This window comes from Cyclopterus lumpus, chromosome 6, assembly GCF_009769545.1.
Source record: "Cyclopterus lumpus isolate fCycLum1 chromosome 6, fCycLum1.pri, whole genome shotgun sequence".
Taxonomy (NCBI): domain Eukaryota; kingdom Metazoa; phylum Chordata; class Actinopteri; order Perciformes; family Cyclopteridae; genus Cyclopterus; species Cyclopterus lumpus.
In genome coordinates this window covers 21,378,307-21,399,189 of record NC_046971.1, presented here as the reverse complement: position 1 = coordinate 21,399,189, position 20,883 = coordinate 21,378,307, and the positions used below count along the sequence as shown (strand labels likewise).

General features: G+C 43.8%; 1 protein-coding gene across 2 annotated transcripts; it reads right to left on the bottom strand.

Moving 5' to 3' along the window:
• Positions 1-4,693: 4,693 nt before the first annotated feature.
• On the bottom strand, positions 4,694-19,834 carry n4bp1 (nedd4 binding protein 1). 2 transcript variants are annotated; one of them, XM_034534871.1, is made up of 12 exons: positions 19,308-19,834; positions 16,449-16,676; positions 16,107-16,280; positions 14,775-15,286; positions 13,744-14,089; positions 13,069-13,404; positions 12,215-12,450; positions 8,824-8,954; positions 8,569-8,665; positions 7,788-7,895; positions 7,021-7,122; positions 4,694-6,853 (listed from the first exon to the last, which is right to left on the bottom strand). In XM_034534871.1, the coding sequence occupies exons 1-12, from the start codon at positions 19,617-19,619 to the stop codon at positions 6,487-6,489; spliced, it is 2,949 nt and encodes a 982-aa protein (XP_034390762.1). In that variant the 5' UTR covers positions 19,620-19,834; the 3' UTR covers positions 4,694-6,486. The 2 variants fall into 2 exon arrangements, with proteins under 2 accessions (XP_034390762.1, XP_034390763.1); XM_034534872.1 differs by lacking the exons at positions 4,694-6,853; positions 7,021-7,122; positions 7,788-7,895 and adding an exon at positions 7,924-8,119.
• Between the last annotated feature and the right edge of the window lie 1,049 nt (positions 19,835-20,883).

Sequence of the window (20,883 nt, the reverse complement as noted above, 5' to 3'; positions counted from 1 at the left end):
TCATTTTCATCACAGACATGCCAGTCTTCTCATCTAACATAAGCACATTTCCCCAAAACAAGGTCCAGCTATCCCTTTTCTCTGGGACGGACTTCAGAATCAGAATCAGGTTTAATTGGCCAAGTAAGTTTGCACAAACAAGGAATTTGACTTGGTAAGGTGACTCTCAGTGTGCTTACACAAAATATACAACACAATACAATACACAATACAATACAATACAGTATACAAATATACAACTTAATACAAATATACAACACAATATACAATACAATACAAACAAACAGTGCAATGGACTAAGGAGTTTAAGAGTATGTACAGGCGGAATGGCTATATACAGTGGCTGTGGAATGTTGCACAGCAGTAGTGCAAGAAGAAGTGGAGAGTGCGAGAAGTGCAGGGATTTAAAGTATATAAATATATATATATATGTATTGAAAATGGATGGATGGATGGATATATATATATATATAAATATATATATATGCTACAGTGGTGTTATTTGTTCAGTAGTGAGACGGCAAGGGGGAAGAAACTGTTTTTGAGTCTGGAGGTTTTGGCTAACTGATCTGTAGCGTCTACCAGAGGGGAGGAGTTTGAATAGTTTGTGTCTGGGGTGTGAGGGGTCTGCAGTGATTTTTCCTGCCCGTTTCCTGACTCTGGAGGTGTACAGGTCTTGGATGGTGGGCAGGTTGGCACCAATGATCTTTACTGCAGACCTGACTGTCCGTTGGAGTCTGTTCTTGTCCAGTTTGGTGGCCGATCCAAACCAGACAGTGATTGTGGTGCACAGAACAGACTCTATGACTGCGGTGTAGAACAAGGTCAGCAGATCCTGAGGCAGGTTGTACTTCCTAAGCTGGCGCAGGAAGTACAGCCTCTGCTGGGCCTTCTTGATGATGGTGTTGATGTTGGGTTCCCACTTCAGATTCCGGGAGATTGTGGATCCCAGAAACCTGAAGGATTCCACAGCCAACACAGTAGTGTTGTGTATGATGAGGGGGGGCAGTGCTGGGGGGCTCCTCCTAAAGTCCACTGTCATCTCTACGGTTTTAAGCGTGTTCAGCTCTAGGTTGTTGCGACCGCACCACAGGACTAGCTGTTCAACTTCCCGCCTTGAGTCTGGTCTAGTATGTGCCAAAGTCCAAAATGTGTCACATGACATAGCTGCTGCACGAGGGGTTCCCACACGAGGACACGCTCAAGAAGAAGTTCATTCTTTGGCTGGAGAAACTCTGGCCCACTTTACATTATGTCATGTGTTTCCCACCCGCCTAACATCTTCTGGGCACCAACGGAATTTACGGTGGATTCATGTAATTATGTGATCATGAAATCCGGCTATTAAATTATGGTCTGTGGGGCAGTGATCAAAAGCACAAACGGCACTGTCTGTGTCTGTATAACTATATACGGATTTGTGTATGACACACACAAGATCACGGAGCAACAAGAAAGGAAATTAACTGACTCAGACTTTGAGTTTGAGTGGCCTCATTAAGTGTACAAAAGCCACAACTCTGTAATAGGCACCAGTATTTCCCCATGTTCTGCTTAGAAGTGGCAGTGGGAGGCACAATCACATCCTGCGCCCACAAGCCTGACAGACTCCTATTTTTGAGACACAGAGTGTCTGACAGAAAAAAAAGATGCCACACATCATGACATTAGAAAACACACTTTAGATCTAAATTGAGCATAAACCCAGGCCAGACCAATTTTGCCTGTATGTGTGTGTGTCTGTGTGTGTGTGTGTGTGTGTGTGGGAGTGCTGCCTTTACAAATTATGCCATGTGGTCCTTTGAAGTGATTTGGATTATTTAAATATTTTTTTAATGAAAAAGTATTGTTATTATCCTAGTTATTAAAAAAAAAGAATTAAACCACATTTTATACATTTCAAAAGAGTTCATTTAAAAAGTGAAAATTCAAAATAAAAATTCAAAAGGTTTTAGGGGTGTCATATGTACCACAAAAGCACTTTGTTAAAGAGTGGTGTAGTCTAAGGGTTACTTTGTGTAATGAGTGTTTCTGTCAACGTCGTGCAGAAGGTACACACTGCATGCAAAGGCCTCTTAATGCAACAAGAAGTACCCCAAATCTGTCTCAAATTAAACTACCTGGCCTGCAGGGAATTCCCCCGAGGCACATTTTTTGGCTGAAGCAGACCTGTACGATTAGCATCTGTATATAGATATATGTATTGTTTTCTGCAGACGAGGAATAATCCCTGGACTAACACAATGTGTGGCTTTGCCTGAAAAGACACCTGCATTTGCATCATGAGAGCCAGGTTTGCGAAAAGCACGTTGCTTCTGTAATCCTGCCCCTGGTACACGTCACTTTGCATGAAGGCAAAGCGGCTGCAAGGTGCACGCTCCTTACACCTACAGGGCCTTTAAAATCCCTCCAGGAAGTGCATCGATAAAGTTTCAGTCCAGCAGGATGGATTTCCTTTTGGCATCCCTTGTGTAAACATGTTCACAACCTTTAACCCTCAGATTTTTTAATTTAATTTGGTAGGATCTTAAATGTCTGTTTAAAAATGTATGGAAAAGGTTAAAAATAGAAGAAAAAAAACCTAGTCTCATAAAAAAAAAAATACCGTACCAGCTAAATATTTAATTTACTCACAAAATAATGCAACGTATTTTTGCAATGTGGGTGTCGGAGACGAGGTGGGATGGGGGATGCTACTTGTGCAAAGGCCTTTCACAACCAAACAGGTGTTTTCAGTTATGCAGGCTCATTAGACCTCTGCTCAGGTTCACGTTGGGTGAAGCCGAGTGTTTCCTGATCAACTAAATGCAAAAAGGTGACGTTTGGTCCCGCCCCAAAGAAACCAAACAGGAGAGTCAAGGAAGGCACAGTTTGTACACAGCACACTCACACAGGAAACATGTATGAATGTACATTTGTTTGGGTTTGGGACCAACTTAAAGACACACATGGTTTTAAAGGCCATGTTTAAAATGAAAACCCCAGTTTTAGTCAAAACTGTCAGACTATCAAACTTTGCCAGACTAAAAGGATTATCCCAAATCCCTACTAAAATATAACCCTCACAGAAAAACTAACTTTAAAACCAGTTATTCAGGGGGCTTTGGCATTGTAAAGAAAAGTCATCCTGTATTCTTAGCCCCCCTCCAACTGATAGAGACATCGCAAACAGTGTCGCTTTACTACTTTATCACACTATAAACATTGCTCACAAAGATGTGCCATGCAATGAATCTAATTGAAAAAAACAATGCTGGTAAAAGAGCTAAAAAAGATGGCAGCATGCAAATTTGGAAAGTAAAGTCACAGTCCTCATAACAACTAACATCTGGCCTTTATTACAATAAACAAAGCCATATATTTAACTGTACATGTGACTGTCAGCCAGCTTCTGTGCAGTCAAAAATATAACGGAATACATCAATATATATATATATATATATATATATATATATATATATATATATATATATACTGCGCACACTGCCCCCTAGTGAATAATACGCGCAAGTGACTCCGGCCTGTTGTGCCGTGGGAGGATTTCAATGTGAATGCTGCAACAGTGTGTGAGGAAGTGAGAGAGAAAGTTAACCAGTGGCACATGATGTCAATCCTTTATTTTTACTGTGCTATTAACGTGAGTGTTTTCAAACCGTTTTCATAATAGCAATAAAGAGTCTTTATCCTTAGAATGAACATCAAAAAACTACTTTTACTGGAAGTAGAAGCATAAACACAAATGAACACCAACCATGACCACAAGAGGACGGCTGTGCACTGTCTGAAACAGCATGTGAAGCAGTCCTATGACTGTGAACATGCACCAGGGGATGCAATAACTCTTTTGTCATTTTGAGTTGTGTATTCCAGTAGAAACTACTGGAAATATAATTAATATCTGATTATTCCTAATATGCGGAAAAGCTTGCGCTTGATTGGCTATCAGAGCTGGGAGGTGGGATTTCCAGCAACAGGCCCAAATCAAAATGAAACTACTCGCAGCAGAAGCAAACATCTGGGATAACGCTGCCATGGTTACTGGAGAGGAGCACGTGGGGTTCTGTTTCTAGTTATCTGCGACATCTGCCATCTTCCTGCTTTTTGAACACAAACAGATAAGTAACTAAAGTAATCCAGAGTTCACGCTCTTAACTTGAAACACATTCAAGCAAACCATCAAAACTGAAAAAGGCACACAAAGACATGCAAAGGAGACGAGGGCAAAGTGGGCACCTTTAAAACATTACGAGGCTTCTTCAGAGAACTTCTGTTTCTTAATGACTTATTTCTCAATATCCAGAAAGAACAAGATGTTCTCTCTCGCTCTCTGTGAGAGAGAGAGAAAATAGAGCAATCTTGGGATTGTGAAACCAATCAATGTACACGGCGGTTCTTTTGGGTCTTTATTCATTTCGATGAGACAACCCTGAACGTGGACGTTCTTTTATAGGTTGCTGAACACATGACATCATGTCCTAACACGTGGTCTCCTTTCATTATTTTCCTCTGGGAAATTGCCCGTAAGGATGTGTTTTTTTTAAAAGGGACAAGAGAGCTGGGGCAGATGCATTTCATTTCATTTGAATTTTGCTTTTTCATCTATGGCAATAAACTTGATAAATTAATTAAAAGGAACAATCATTTGAAACATGATAGATGAGTGAACGAACAACAAACTACTCACACAAAAATGTTTTATGGGGACTGCCATATTTATTTCCTTTTTCCCCCCCACCATATGTGCACCGTAGCCAAAAATGCATGTATTTACAAAAAAGAAAAAGATTGATATACACAATAACTATAATACAAAAAAAAAAGAAAAGAGAATCCTTCAGTAATCCTTACAACAACATGGCAAGTACAAACAAAACATACTTTGAGACACCTTGTAAAAGTTTTGTGCAGATTCTTTTTCCTTACAAGGAGATAAAATGTTGTGTATATTACAAAACTCGGATGCAGCGGCCTGCATTCTCTGGCTGTATGAGGGTAAAAAAGAAACGAAAACACCACAAGACCTGACGATTCATCAATGAAACCTCAGTTTACTCACATCACCGTTACTTGCCTTCAGTGCATTAAATTGAGCTATTAAACACTAATTACAAATGCAACATGGTAAATGTCGTTTTTGCAAGATTTTATTCTGGCACGCAAACGTACGGTGTGCGATTTCAAATTAAAGTGGAACCATGAGCTCAATGGATAAATCCAAAGTCTTGTAGTGTTGTGGACTTACAAACGTATCGCCGGAAAAGGCCGGAAAAGGCCGAGGCGGATAACTCCCCCTAAGTGAATGCTCACGTAGAACTCGTGACCGCATCCTCCTGAAAACACAGGCTCAAAGTGGATACAACTGGAACAACGGATGCTGGGGGCGAAGTCCGCCACAGAGATCAGGAAGAAACAGCAGCAACACGGAGCTGCCAGAGAACACGGGATGTGGGGGTTATGTCACAGTGGCGGCGCTCCATTTCCCTTCGATTATTGAGCGAATTTCTGCAAAACAATGAAAATTCTATAGGAAAGCAACCTTGAAGACATTCATCCAAAACACAAGCTGTGTGACTGAGGAAGGACGACGCCTTTCATAAGTTAGCGGTTATCGTTTTGACAGTTGGTAAAGAATTGGCTTCCGTCAGGTAATCCTTTGTGGCGTGTACGGGTTAACATTTCAAAAGGCATAGAGATGGGCAGCGCTGCTTTAATATGAGAAATGGAGTTGGGAATAACTCAGCAGGTATACATTGTGTATAATAGAGGACCTAATTGTCATAACTGCCCATCAATATAGCTTAAAAACACGCACATAGGTTCTTCCATAATGTAGTAAGTTGTATCTAATATCTAAATATGACTTTCGGGGAATTTTTTTGTCAGTAATAGTGATTTGTGTGACGCCAAAGCTGGTGATCTCATCACGCTTCCTAGAAAAACACTGCAAAAAAAAGAAAAGAAACAGTGGTACTGTTGACGATTGAAAACTGTTCTCTGACAGTTCAAAAGCTGTGAATTCACTGTTACAGAACATAACAAGGGTATAAACTAATATGTTGAAAACCTGTCCCAATTTGTGTACATAAAAAGCTCAGAGCTTGTTCATTCAGAACGTGTTCGAGTCTGGTGGTAAACAAGGTTCTGGAGAGTCTCCTAGTGCTGGTTCCACAGTCAGGGGCCCTCTGGACTGTTGTCGAGGATCTGCAATGATTTATGCTCATCGGAACCAAAAAGACTTTGCTGCTTGACAAACTGGCCAATTTGTTATCATTTTGGTCGTGTGGACACCGGCGTCGTTCACCTTAAATTAAATTGAGAGCAAAGAGGAAAATATCGGCCAATAGCAGCTTATTTAAAAAAATTATATTAAAATCAAAAAACTTCACATGACCTCCAGGCTGGAAGAAATGGTGAAATAAATTATGTTTGTGCCGACACGTATATATCCTTGCATATGTGTTCATATGTACTGTGTGAGCCGGCTCTTTATCCCAGCAGCAGCCCAGACAGGGCGTTCAGGTCTCTCATGTACGGGTTGTCGCTGAGGATGCGGTCGATCCGCTGCTTCTGGTCGGGGAAGATGTCGTACAGCTTTCTCTTCAGCTCCGACGTCTCCCCCGGTGACCGCTGTGGAGGGGGCGAGGGTGAGGGGGAAGGGGAGCGGCGGGGTGGGTGCCATTCGGGGGGACCGGAGTGGGGCACACTGGGGTGGGGCGTCAGGGAGGGAGGGGGCCGAGGCGTGGGGGCCAGGGTCTGAGGGGTGGACTGGAGGGCCTGGACGTAAACCGGCTGCTGCTGGGTGGATAGCCGGATGTCTGGGGGTCTCAGAGGGGGAGGAGTGACTCGGGCCCTCCTGACAGGGAGAAATAGAGAATGCCACAACAACAAGTCAACATCTATTTGGTCATCATATCACGAGTGAAAGGATTTACATGACATTACGATCACAAAATAAAGGATCAATATCAGCAGGTTTCCTCTTGCCTCCAACCTGACCAAACACGTTCAGGCAAAACCCACCTGTTGTCTCGACGCAGGAAGATGTCTAGGTGAGGTCCGTTCTTCCCAAGAGGGTCATCGGGGATCATGAAGTGGTCCTCCACGAAGGTAAACTGAAGCAACCTATCAGTGGCGAGGAAAGAAATAGGAGTGTTTCACAAAAGGTTCACAGAGATGATTCCAATTTCTAAACTGATAACAAATTTGGACTCAGAGTGTCAGGGCTCAGAATGAAGGCCTTTGTGTTCCTTCCTCTGAACTCCTCAGGGCAAATGTGGGGAATAATCGCCCCTTAAAAAACAACAACCAAATATCAACTGATAAAAGAACGTCAATAATAGGTGCAATAATCTTCCAAAAACAGCGTGAGACACAGGTAAGTGTCATAGTAAAGATGAACTTATACTGTCTGTGATCTACTGCACATGTGTGAGATGCGTCCTGTGAGCAGACTCCAGAGTAGAATTAACAGAACCGCTACGCGTCTACTTGAGAGGAACAGTGGCCTGAAGATGATCTCCATTATCCTACCTGGCTTCATGAACACAAATCAATTGCCCCACCAAAATCAAACTCTTGTATCCCCCCCCCCCCTGTTAATTTGCACTTTCATTTGCTCTTCCTTTCAGCTTCAGACAAGAATGTTCGTAACTGTAAATAAACTGGCAGCCAATAAAAGCTGACGCCCTTAACATTTGTAACCCCGCTGGCCTCAGTGGACTTTCCAGCCTCTCGTTGGGTAATTGAATGAATGACTGAGCGGCCGTGTGTGCGTTACACACAATTACCTCTGTTGAATTATCTTGCGCCAGGTGTCCGAGGTGTCGACAAAGTCCCTCAGGTTGTCGTTGGTTACGATGATCCCATCTGTTTTTTCGGCAAGATGGAGCAGGAACCTAACAGAGAGAGAGAGAGAGAGCGTGTGTGTATGTATGTATGTATGTATGTATTATGTATGTATGTATATATATATATATATGTATATATATATTAGACCCTCTGGATTTTCCCTTTCGCTCAAAAGGTCAGAAGCTCGTTCAGGGTTCATTCCGCCGCTGCGTCACCGAGAGGGGAATCCACCGGTAGAGGATTACTGAGTCTCGATCCGTCTTCAGTTACTCTTTACAAACCCCAAACACAATATTCCCCATCATATCTGCGAGAACTTATATATTTGCTGATCAATTTAAAGGTCCAGAGAGATCTGGCTTTCACAATCAGGCTTCAATTACAGAGCAGTTGTTGCAGAATTTTAAATCCTATTACGCCACTTTCTTTTTGGGACGGGTGGAATCGGTCCTCTCGTTAATGAGCACATCTCAATTCTGAAAATACAGCATGACTGTCGTTGGCAATGGGTGGGATGAGAGTAAGGAGCACACTGTTGGATACTTCCAGAGAGAGATCATAATGGAACCGAGTGGTTCAATCCCTGGGTTCGGGAGAAGCACGCTCGACTGAGTCTCCGCTGTCTACATGTCGCTGTCTGGATGTAAAGAACTCAAGATTGGTGGACTCGCTCCTCGAACAAGTCAGATTCGATCAAAGGCTTAAGCAAAGTGTGTGTACCTGTCGTCATGTGAGGATATCCTCTGGCCACACACCTCTCTGGAGGGAGTGAAGGAGAGCAGCCTCAGGTCCTCTAGCTGGTTTAGAAAATGTTGCTCTGTAATAAGATAACAATAATCCTATTATTATTACATGATGGAAAAAAAAGGTCTATGCCACTTTTAAAACACCCGTAAAACTCAAAGCCATCACTTGAACCTGCTAATCCCCACTTCATTAGAAACAATGTGGAAAGCCCCGTTTAAACAGGTGTACCTGTTGTGAGTCGGTCTCTTTTCTGGCGCCACTGGGGGACAAAGACTGTGATCTCCCGGTGACCCAGCCTCCAAAAGGTCTCCACAGCCAGCGCTATTCCTCGACAGGAGAAGAACCGATGAAGGCCGTGACTGGAGAGAAGAAGAGGAGAGAGGGGCACGGTGAGATGTCGGAAACACTCCGAAGTCTTGGGCCACCAACTTTGTGTGGGCTGCCACAGACATCTCTGGTCTTATGTCACTGTAAAAACATTTAAATAAAATGTTGGCTAAAGGAAGCACTGGCATTGTATTGGCAGAGAGTACGAGTTGAGGTGTCACACACACACACACACACACACGCACACACGCACGCACAGCTGTAATACAACAAATGGGTTGCTAGGACAGAAAACCGCAAAAACACACACACAACAAAGATGAGAAACTCCCCGAGAGCAGCCAGCCTCGCCGAGCAGGAAGCCAGCTGCTGCAAGGCAGATTCAAAACACTAGTGACGTCCTCTGCAATGATTCGTTTTCAAATGTTCAGATATATTTATGTATTATTGTTATTATAAATCAATCAATTATGTTTGACTGTGTATGGAATCTGATATAACAGTTGCAATCCTTTAAGATTATAGCGACCATCTTTGGAACGACCTACCTGAGGGGATAAGGCTCGCAGAATCAGTAACTTCTTTTAAATCACTTCTTAAAACCCATTTTTATAGAACTGCTTTTAAGTGATGTCGTCCTTTTATGTAGTTCTTTGTTTCCCCTATTTTAGTTTGTCTGTTCTGCTTTATTTTGTATTTGCATTTTTCTATTCCTCTATTGTGTTTATTGCCTATATGGCATTGTCTCCTTTGCCTCATGTATTTTCTGAAATGTTTTCTTTTATTGATGTTATGTTTTTACCTTGCTTCTATGTAGAGCACTTTGTAAACCCTGTTTTTAAAGGTGCTATATAAATAAATGTATTATTATTATTATTATCTAGAAGCAGAAAACCAAGGCTGCCTTAATAACCGCTTTTCTTTACTGGAGTTGTGATGGAATACAACTAAATCCTGAATGGCCTGCGAGATATGCCGACCTGTAAGAAGTGTGAGGTAGTGCTGCAGGAGTATTTCAGTTTTCAGAGAAATAAATGACAAAATTGTTCCGAGAGGTTAAACTGGTAAATGGAGCTTCTGTTCGCCCTTTTTTTCCTCTTGTTTTTTTTTACTCTTCATGTGCATTTCTGTCAGTTATGTCACTACTGGCAACTTCCCTTTCGCTCTGGGTTACTAACTTGATCATCAATCTGGCCTCGCTTGAGCTGCGGTGAAGCAGAGACGCACGGCAAACGGTCTGCGTGGCTGCTCGTGACACACAGTGGTGGCACACTAAATATTCAGCAGGCCTCCAGCAAAATGACGTAGACCCGACACCCCAAGCACACAGTGGTGCAAAAAAAACACTGATGTATTTTACCACTCACTGTCCCAGTATTTACTTTACTTATTTTGTGTGACATAGCACACACAGAGAGAGAGAGAAAACACACACACACACACGCACGCAATGCAAACTCAAAAGGGAAGTTCCATTGACTGTTGAAAAAAGAAAGTGACCCCAGAGCAGGAAGAGATTATGCAAGCAGTAAAATCACCGTGGAAACCTGGACATCAATTTGAAGCAGTTGTGGCCTTTTGTTTCTAATAAAAGTAAACAAACAAGAAGAAAACTGAACCCTGCCAATAACTAGATTCATAAGATCCAAGAAAATATTTCCAATATGTTGTTGTCTTGGGTGCTGTGGTTTCACAGGCTACCAGACATAAAACTGTGTCTCGGACTTCGCATTATTTTAATAAGAACAATAATTTAAAAAAAATCTTTCCGGTCATCCCGTGTTTCTGTTTAGCCCGTCGACTGGAGAGGAGGCAAGGAGGACTGGAGGGAAGAGGGAGGGAGAGTGACACAGAACAGAACGTGAAAAGAAGAGAGAAGTCACGACAAAGTCACCCAGGGTTGAAGACTGTGATGACACATCAGCAGACTCTCTCTCTCTCTCTCTCTCAAACAAAGGTGATGAGTAACAACATTGTGTGAATCCGTGGGCTAAGTTTTGGTGCATCTACACAATAAGGGTTGCAGCTGCGACCTGCGCAACAGGTTGCTCATTTAGAAGTATGACAGAGTGTGTCCTTAACTAATAATAATGATGGCGATGTTGATGGCTTAATGTGTAAAGGGATTTTTGTTTTTTTGACGTGCAAATATACAAGAACATCACCAAATAAACTCAGTAGTCGTGTCCGCACCGACCACTGCTGTATTTTGTGACTGCATGAACACAACCCACGATGGGCTCACCCTCCTGCCCCGACCCCAAAGACCTGTCATGCACTGCAAACCACACTCAAACAATGAACAACACGCTTCGATAAAAAGGGAGGAAAGCGCCTCAAAGTCGTCGTATAAAGACACATCATACAAAGCACAGACAGTCACTGGTAGTTCCGTTAGCGGTTAGCCAAACATACCGGCCAAAACAGGGAGCCAACGAACAGCCGGGGATGGACTCAAACAATGGTTATAAAACACAATTAATTCCAACTCAAGAACACGCGATGATGTATGCAAAAAATTGGCTGGAAGTTGTTGTATAATATACAACAAAAACAAAACTCGACAAGCTGCGGCCGAGTTGTGGCGGGCTGCAGCAGTGCAGCCGCAACTGGGCACCCCAAAATATGGACAGACACAGAGGTGCACACACCTCGATAACTTCCGCTTCCAGCGCTACCAGAGCAGCAGCACGGTGTGTGTGTATAAGGACCCCAAAATGGCACCTGTCAAGAGACACGCTTACGACGCGGACTTCAAACGCAAGGCTATCAGTCATGCAGTAGAACATGGGAATAGAGCCGCTGCGAGAGAATTCAACATTAATGAATCAATGGTACGGAAGTGGAGGAAGCAAGAAGATGACCTGCGCCAAGTAAAGAAGACCACACAGAGTTACGCTAATGTTTGATTTAGCGCTATCAGACTGTTTTTTTACGTGTTACAACTGAACAAGGTTGGGAGTTATTGTGAACACGTTTAATAAAGTTTGACTGACTGACTGTTTTGTTTCGCTTAATGCGCCTTATAGTCGGGTGCGCTTTATATATGAAAAAAGATCGAAAATAGACCATTCATTGACAGTGCGCCTTATAATCCAGTGCGCCCTATAGTGCGGAAAATACGGTAATATTAAGTGCACTGACTCACTTATTTCTGCATAGACATTTATTTTACTGCCACAGGAAGGTTTCTCGTCGGTATGCAACTTCCATGACACGCTAATAAATATGTCACTTTTTGCCAGTGCAAAGACGCCAGGACAGCTTATGTTTGTGTGTGGTGCAGACTCACGACATAGCCACGTTGCTGCCGTCGATGATGATGTGCCTGAGCTCCTGGCGTCCCGGGTCATTGGGCAACTTCAACGTGTAGGGAGTCCGCAGCGACTGATGGAAACGAGCGAAACCAGTCACTGGGGGAGCCGGGGGGTCGTTGGCAGGAGGAGTCCTGGCTCCCACACCGTGGAACCCCATGTGGCCAATGGTCTGATAGGGAGAGGCCGAGGGCCGGGGGATGGGCTGAGCTGACTGAGGGGGGAAATAGAAAACAATGGCTTGTAAAATAATTTTAAAAAAAGACATGAGGGGATAAATGAAATCGGAAACAACCGCCTTGAGTGGGAACGTTTAAGATCTCATTCCTAGCTCTGTAGTGCAACATGTTTGTGGGAAGGAGCCGAGTGTTAATATACACGGCTTAAACAAGTAGACGTTCTTTATTTCTATGGAATGAAAACAATCTGTTTTCAGAAGAAATCCATTGATCAATACTTTGATTTCTTTCTGACATACAATATATTATATAAATCTTATTTTCTTTCATTATTCATCCGTTTCATTCAGAAGTAGAATGGGTTCTTCAAACATCTAGCCTACAACCAGAAATGATTCATCAGCAGGAATGTAAGGCAACCAATCGTGAAGTTATCCAACATCTGTTGCGTTAACTTCCAGGACTTATTTATGGTGGTTCCCCTTAAGACACACTTTAAGACATACGGAAACACTCTTATACTATACTTTTATACTAAAGTTCAGTGAGTTTTCACGTCACACTGGTGTAAAATATACATTTGTCAAGACCGCCGAGAGAAGGAACTAAAAGCACAACAGGTTTTTTGGAGCGAACTTGAAGGCAATACCTACACTGGGGGTCGACGTTAAGGAGCTGGTGGTGGCCGTCAGCCATTGAGGCGTGCTGCGCAGTGCTGTCATAGTCTCAACTTTCACCGCTCCCCCCAAAGTCTGAGTCCCACCCCTCGACAGGTAGTCCCTCTGAGAGACGCTGCCCCCTCCCCGCGCCAAGTAGTCTGTTCTGGATCCGGACCGGGTGTCCAGGTGCGGCACTGTCATCATCCGGGACGTCCGACTGTCCGCCGTTCTGCTATTCCTGAGGACGACGTCTTCGTCGTCGTCGATGGTAATAACCTCGTAGTTTCCTGCTCCTCCTTGAGCACTTGAGCTTCTCTTGATGGTGATGGCCTGAAACGAGATTGGACAGGATATATTTTTTTATCGTTCATTTGGAAGCAAAAAGGGTGCATTATATTGTGCCCCATTGTGTTTCAAATGGCCATCGAACAGGCGAGAGCAGGTGCTGAGGTGAAGACCTTTGTGTTATAGTCGCTGATATGAGCTGAAATGTATCACGCAAAACAGCAAAACAAAACTTTTTACTTAGTCGGGGACTTAAAATGGAGATTTGTTCTTTCTCTCGTGTCCAAGGGGGTTTGCTTGAATTTGGGTGATGGGGGGGGTGGGGGGGGGGGGGGGGAAGGTTGAACTTTTCTTTTTTGAGAGAGAGACAGGGGTGTTTATTACCTGCTGAGTGCTGGTCTCACTGCCACTGCACTGCCTCCGGTGGCCCAGACCGTTACTACTGCCTCCATGCTGGCTGGGCTTAATGTTCTCTTTAGACCTGCCCTGGTCTACCAACGCTCTGCTCAGTTCTCTGAATCGAGAGACCATAGAGGAGGAGGTTGAGGAGGAGGAGGGAGTGTCTGGAGAGCGCACAGCGTTCAATCGTCTTTCATTCCCCCCCCCATTTGACCCCTCTTCACAGCGTTTGGTTTCATCAACGATTTTCTCCAGAATGAGGAAGGTATCTTCCGTCTGTCCCGTCTCCTTGACGACACGCTCCACCACTTCCTGCTGGTAACCCATGGTTCTGAAGAAAATGAGTTTTAATTGGCAGTAAGAGAGGCGTTGAGGATGGCTTCAGATGTTTTGAATATACACTCACATGCCCATATACACACTGAAAGACTTAATGGTCGGTGTTCTTCTTTTCCATCTTGGCTACCTTCCCAACGCATACCAGATGGGGGCCAGTTCCACAGTAAAGGTTGACACGGAAGTGGATTTACACTCCAGTCCCAACCTGTTCCCATGTTTATTCATATCAGAACTGCTAAAAAAAATCCAACCATCTATAATATGAAGTGACAGTTAGACTACTCTACCACTGCTGCTCAGCAAAGGAAATACAGTTGATTTGCCCAACTCGGCCCGCTGAAGCCTAATTTGAGCCTCATCGGAACATTAGAATGTATTTTTGCACAGAAAGTGGACTGTGGATTTTGAGCCCCCACCTCTGACATCCCTTCATGAAAAGGTATGTCTTCATGACAAGTATGGAATGGAGGAACAATTATAGCAGCAGTTCAGTCTGTCCCTGCACATATGGGATTATGAGCACGGTTTTAATACAGATTTAAAATATGAAAACCTTTCCTTTAAAAACACACAAGAAACAATTAAGATGAACGATACATATCCGGTTAACCCTTAATGGGCATCATGTAATCAGGATTAATTCCTTTGCAAACATTTCAAACTGTGACAACCTTTACCTGAAGAAATTGACCAAGCAGCGGAGGTTGGTTTCTGGGCTTACTGCCTCCCCGTCATCCAAGACTCCTTCACTGGAGTCCAACATGTTCGCTCCTACTACTGTGTTTGCTTTTCCCGAGGAGGAGGAGAAGGAGGAGGAGGAGAGGGAGGATGAAGACGAGGGGGTTTTGGATCTGCAGCTGCTGCTACTGCCCCCCCGGCCCTCCCGGTCCCTCTCTCGCGCTCTCTCCGGCGACTCGTCCCTCCGCTCAAGGGAGTACTGTCTCTTTGTGTCGCGGGTCTCGCTCCCGGACGAGCGCCGCTTGTGCGAAGGCCGAGTACCGTTGAGCAGCAGGGCGGCCTCGGGACCCGAGCCCGTCGCTCCCCCTGCCTTGCCGCCTCCGCTGACAGATGCCGCGGTGCTCCCTTTCTCCTCAAAGCTGGTGCCAAGTATGCGGTTGGAGAGCTCCGTCACAGGGGTGCTACTCTGCGAGCGGTCCTGGTCGACCTCTGCCATGCTGGGATGCAGCGTCTGGTTGAGCAGAATCGGGTAGAGGAAACACAACATTGCATCACCGTGGTTAGGAAGGACAGGTCAAAGGTCTTGATGCATATCGTAACAATAATATTCAGAACCAGTTAAAAAAAAGGCAAATTTGATTGATTGGGTTTGACCACAGGCTCGGGCTGGGCCTTTCCAGAGACATACCCGTGGCTATGCGTCTGCATCAGCGACTAGAGCAGGATGTAACTTTACTTCAGTCAGAGTGAGATATTTATGAATGGACATCCTTTGCGCGTTGTTATTGTCTTGATTCAATGTACTTTATTGAAATAAGACCAATGAAATCCTTGCATCTTAGTTGCAAAGTTACAATTAAACTCACTCTTACAACCCAGAATTTGGAGATCTTTGACTGATGCCATACAGACATATCGCCACAATTGGAACCCAGTAGATACATTTGACTGTGAATTCAAATACCCACTACCACAAAATAAGTAAGCCAGAAAAAGATGTTGCATGTCCCAATACATAGTATGTGAAATGCCAAAAAAATACCAGGATATTCTACTGTATCCGGTTACATTTTGCAGCATGCAAGCGGTATATAGGCGAAAGTGTCAAAGTTTAAGGTGCAATATTATATGGAAGTATGTCCCAGTTGAATGCATACTGCACGGACAGTGCGTACTTTGTAAGTGCAGCTGAAGTATGTCCTATAAATGCAACTTGGAAACCAGCCACTGTTTTCTACATTTTCTAAAGTCATTCTAAGAAACTCTAAGGAATTTCCGCTAGACACAGTGGTCATTGCTGTACTGTAAAAAATAAAAAGGAATACACTAACCAGGGAGGATGCGTTTGTTGTAGTGGGGCTATGAGCCAGTCCCAGTAACTCCTCCTTCAGGGCACTGGGCAGCAGAAGAAGCTCCATAGTGTACTTGTCATCCCTTTCCTCCACAAAGGACTTGAACGCTCGCTTCACTGTGGGCTCTCTGTCACTTGGCAGACTTCGCTTTTCCTGGGTACATCACAAACACAGACTTTAAATGGGACTAGGAAAGTTAATGTAAAGCCTTCTGCAACTACTGGATTAATGGTACATGAACAGTCCTCTGTGCAAGAAATGACCACCCCATAACTGGACCCAACTACTGCATAGTAAACCACAGATCATTCTCACCCCTACCTGGAACAGCGCTACAAATTGCTGAACTCTGCTCTGGGCCATCACTACGGATTCTACCCGGCCCAACAACCGCAGGCGGCCCGGCTCAGGCACCACAACTTCGGCACTTGTGTCGCGTATGAGCCTGTCCAGGAAGAGGCCCCGGGCACCAGCAAAAATACAGTGCATGTCCGCTGGGTACCTCTCTTCTTTCTGTAGCTCTGGGTCACAGAGTCCTCGAACATATTCCTGCGTGACAAGGAGAGGAAAATACTGTGATTTCTGCTTGTTTCAGCTCCCAAACAAACAGCACATTTTTGCCAATAAAAATGAAACCTTGTTGAAACAAAAAACAGAAGCCAGACATGATGTTTAGTGACACATGCTCCTAAACAAATATATCTGTGATCTCAGCAAAATTCGGAATAAGGCACAAAATGAAATTTACAAGATTGGTGCCAAAATTGCTTGCACGTGCTCTCTCGGTACACGAGCACACAGCGCAACTCGCTGTAGAGCAGCGGAGCTGACAACGCACTGAAACTAAACACTTGTCAATGATTCAGGGAATCTCCTGGCTATGGGAAATGTTCGGATGAATCAGCTGCAGGTGGGTGCGGTTACTTCCTCACAGATACCGTGTCACATTTCTTAAGCATTAATGTGTTTAAAAAAAACTCGATACTGAGAATGAATGTAAAACGATTCAACAATGACGTAGTGGGACAGAAAGAAAGAAAGAACAGACGTCAGACTTGAAAGAGAACCAGATCACACATGTTTGGGTGTGGCTTTTTAAATCAAACAACCAATAAAATGACTCTGGGTTCTAAGTAGGTATGGCCCTCGGCAATAACCACCAAATGGGCTGATTGTAGCCGAAATATAACTATTTATAGAAAACTATATTTTAGTTGACATTTTTGGAAGCAAACTCTGCTGGCAGTGAAGTCAGTGTACTGCAGTAATTTTTAGTTCATGCATTCAAAAACATAAACAGCAGCATACAGACAGGCGTCTGGTAGAAATGGTTGATATTTGTCTATTGACACTTCAAGCAAAACACACAACACACCAAATCAAACAGGCCGCAAGAAGCCCCGGGAATGAAATTCTGGTCTGATGTTTTAGTATAGAGGGGAAACAGAGTGGCTGTATTTTAGCTTTATTTAGAGATATGCTTCAAAGAATCAACATTCAAGTTCAAACAATTAAACCAAAGTGTCTAAGAAACTCTCCCTCTTGTTTATTTGAAGAAAAAATACACTATAAAGCAAATCATGTTATAATAAAGTATCAGCTATTGATTAATTTTCCAGATTCAAGCAGATAGCTTTTTATCATCAGTGCCGTGAGAAGCAGCTTCAAATAGCTTTGGCAAATTATTGAAAGAGAGAGTTACAAACGGTGCTATTTTCAATCATGCGGAGCAGGTTGTTTTTCTTTTTCGTGGGTCAAGTGAGATGAAAACTGGTGAAACTATATTACAAGAAAGGTTGTCATGGGAATGATGGCAGTGATTTCCCAACTAGAGGAAGCACCACCTTATTACGATCAGGCAGCAAGCCATTTATGACTCCTGTATCATTGTTATCATGACTCGAAAAGACCAACAGCAAAGTTAAAATTTCCACAGCGCAGTCTCGGTTGACTGGCAGAGCTTGGAACAGCTGGTTATTGGGAGGAGGGGGGGCAGCAACCTGCACTAAAGAGACCCATGACACAAGATGCAGAAGTGTGACAGATGCATGGGAAAATCACACAGGGATAAATAAATGCCCCAGATGCCGACAGCTATTTTGCATATGCAAGTGCAGTGTATGATCTCTAAATGCGTTGCAGGCCCAGGTGCTTTTAACAACAACAAAAAAAAGTAATCTTGTTGTGAAGTTCACTTTAGTGTCAGTTTGTGTGATTCAGTAACACTGAGCCCTGCTTTTTTTTAACTTTAGGAGTGCTGCCACCAGTGATAAAGTGCATGATACACAAAAGGAAGACATAAAGGAATCGTGTGCATACATGACTACTATACTCAGGATCATATGCAGCCATCCTAGATGTCAGATAAAACTCTACAATAAATCCGCAACAACACTTCCTGCGCGAACATCCCCAGGACCCAAAATCCTATACGATTGCCGTTTGTGGACGGAAAGTATTAATTTAGAAATAAGGGTTGTATAACTATTATTAGTACAATACGCCGTGCTCGATATTAACACCCCCACAATAAAAGGAATTCCAACTGAAAAAGAAAACCAGACAATATGTTGTAATGTCTGTGCACATCCCCCCACACCCACAAATGGCTAACAAACCGTGTATGCGTGTGACAAGCTGCACGGAGTCTGACCTCTTTTTAAACAAACAAACTCAACATGTAAACGGAAACATTTTGTTTAACAGAACGGACCCCCATCCATGTCCACTGGGGTTGCGACTCATGACGTCATTTGGTGGATTCCTTCCTCGCGAACTGAAGTCAGACGAGAAAACACACGCACACACACCGTTTGCACTGCGGATGCGGTGGCTAAAGAGGTCGTGGCAGCAATGGTGTAAAAGTTAACTGTATCTCTCATCTTACAGAGGCAACATTTATAGCCCATTAAAACACAAATGGACGCGCCATACCTAGTCTCAATACGACATCATCGCCTGTCGGCAGTTAACATTCTGGGTGACAAAAGAGCAGACAGGCGCAAACCGACACACTTGTTCGTTAGCCACGAACCGGCAGACGTTGAGAGGACCGCGGAGCGTGGTAGTTAAGTAGTGTTATCTTGGGATAACAACACAGACAAAACACAAGCTCCGCGTCGCAGTGGGCTGCTGGCTTAACGACGGAGTGCATGTGAAACGGCTTTCACGGGACCTCACCTTTGCCTTTGACACGTCGTCTCGGTTTCCTCGGAGCTGCAGCCATATCTGCCGGGATGTTTTGCTGCCGTGCGGCTGTCCCGTGTGGTCCAGCAGACCGATAATATTGAATGTTACTTTGAAAACCTGCTCCATTCGCGGCCTTGCGCATTTCAGCTCGTTTTCTTTCTCCTCCAGCACCGTAAACTCGTCCACGGTGGGGTCGTCCAGCTGCTGCCTCCCGTCGGTAGCAGGGAGCCTGCTGGCCGGCTGCTCGGCGCACGTTAGCTCGGTGACTCGTCTCATTCCGAGGAGGGGCCGCGTTGTTGACATTCCGCCTCTCAGTCTGACCGTCGCTCCCGACACCGACGTCTCAATATTCAGACCTTTCGGCGCTGTTGGGGGCCTTTTGCGTTTTCATGGTATCTTTTGGTGTGTAGCCCGGAGCAACGAGGCGACGTTTAGAGTGTCTAACGACATGAACACAGAGGTAGAGCTAGCTTAATAACTCGGAAGCCCCGAATGACGTATCCGGAAAGTCCCAGTGATGGCGTCATCAAAACACGACAGTTGTGCTCCTCACGGCACGGCGAAGATGATTATCTGCAGCTGTGAAAGTACTCGAATATTTTATGTAAAAGTGCGGAAAGTCATGCACTTTTAATTTGCCTGAAGTAAAAGTGCATATGATTAGTATTGGCATTTACTTAAAGTAATTTAGCAGAATTAATCTGAACGTGGAAAGTAAAATGAAGTTATCACAATGTAGTTGTGTAAAACAGATAAACTATTTCCCCCCTAAATTGTAGTTGAGTAGAAGTATAAAGTAGCATACAATGGAGATGCGTAAAGTAGACTACCTCACAATTAAATACAGTACTTGAGTAAATGTAGCCTACTTAGTTACTTTCCATCACCTTTATTTTCATTATCTGTTGTTGTGGAAACACAATGCAAACAAGACACGTACAGTCACATATTCCTAATTTTATTATTCGCAACTATTCATGACTAAATGAAAATATCAGCAATAGTGTGTGCATGTAATTAAAGTGTATTGTGTGGCATTGATGCTTGTGGAAACACTACCGGTTCTGTCCACAAGGGTCACCGGAATCAGCACAAAATGACATTGCCTTGTGTTTACTCAAAGTACTGGTTGTACTGGACTTGATGGGAACGTCAACGTGACGGCGACAAGGTACAAGTCACATTGTGCAGAGCGGTGGGAGCTCAGTGGGGGCCCATAGAGTGTTGCAGCAAACCCATGCCCTAAATGATTTTGATGAAGGACCAGGTTTGTCCATCTCTTACAGTATTTCACAACACAACTCAGTAGTTCCTAGACTACACTACATAAGAAGGACATACAGCACATATCAGACCACAAATGCTTTTAATAGATCCAGTAATGATGATGAAACATTCACTTTATTACAAACGGCTGAATGTAGACTAAGTTGAACATGGTCTGGAACTCGGTACATCATATGACACCGTATAGATCCTATTTGGTTAACCATGTGGAGAAAGCAGACAGTAACAAATAGAGCACAAAGAAAGATTGGTTTCCCCCCAAGTTTGTTTGGGCTTTTTG

Bases quoted from the DNA above. Each gene is read 5' to 3' on its own strand.
- n4bp1 (XM_034534871.1), bottom strand. From the start codon at position 19,619: ATGTCAACAACGCGGCCCCTCCTCGGAATGAGACGAGTCACCGAGCTA. The intron at 14,090-14,774 runs GTAAAGGTTGTC...CATTTTCTTCAG, and splicing joins TGCTTGGTCAATTTCTTCAG to AACCATGGGTTACCAGCAGG. The intron at 12,451-13,068 runs GTAGGTATTGCC...TTCCCCCCTCAG, and splicing joins CCTTAACGTCGACCCCCAGT to TCAGCTCAGCCCATCCCCCG.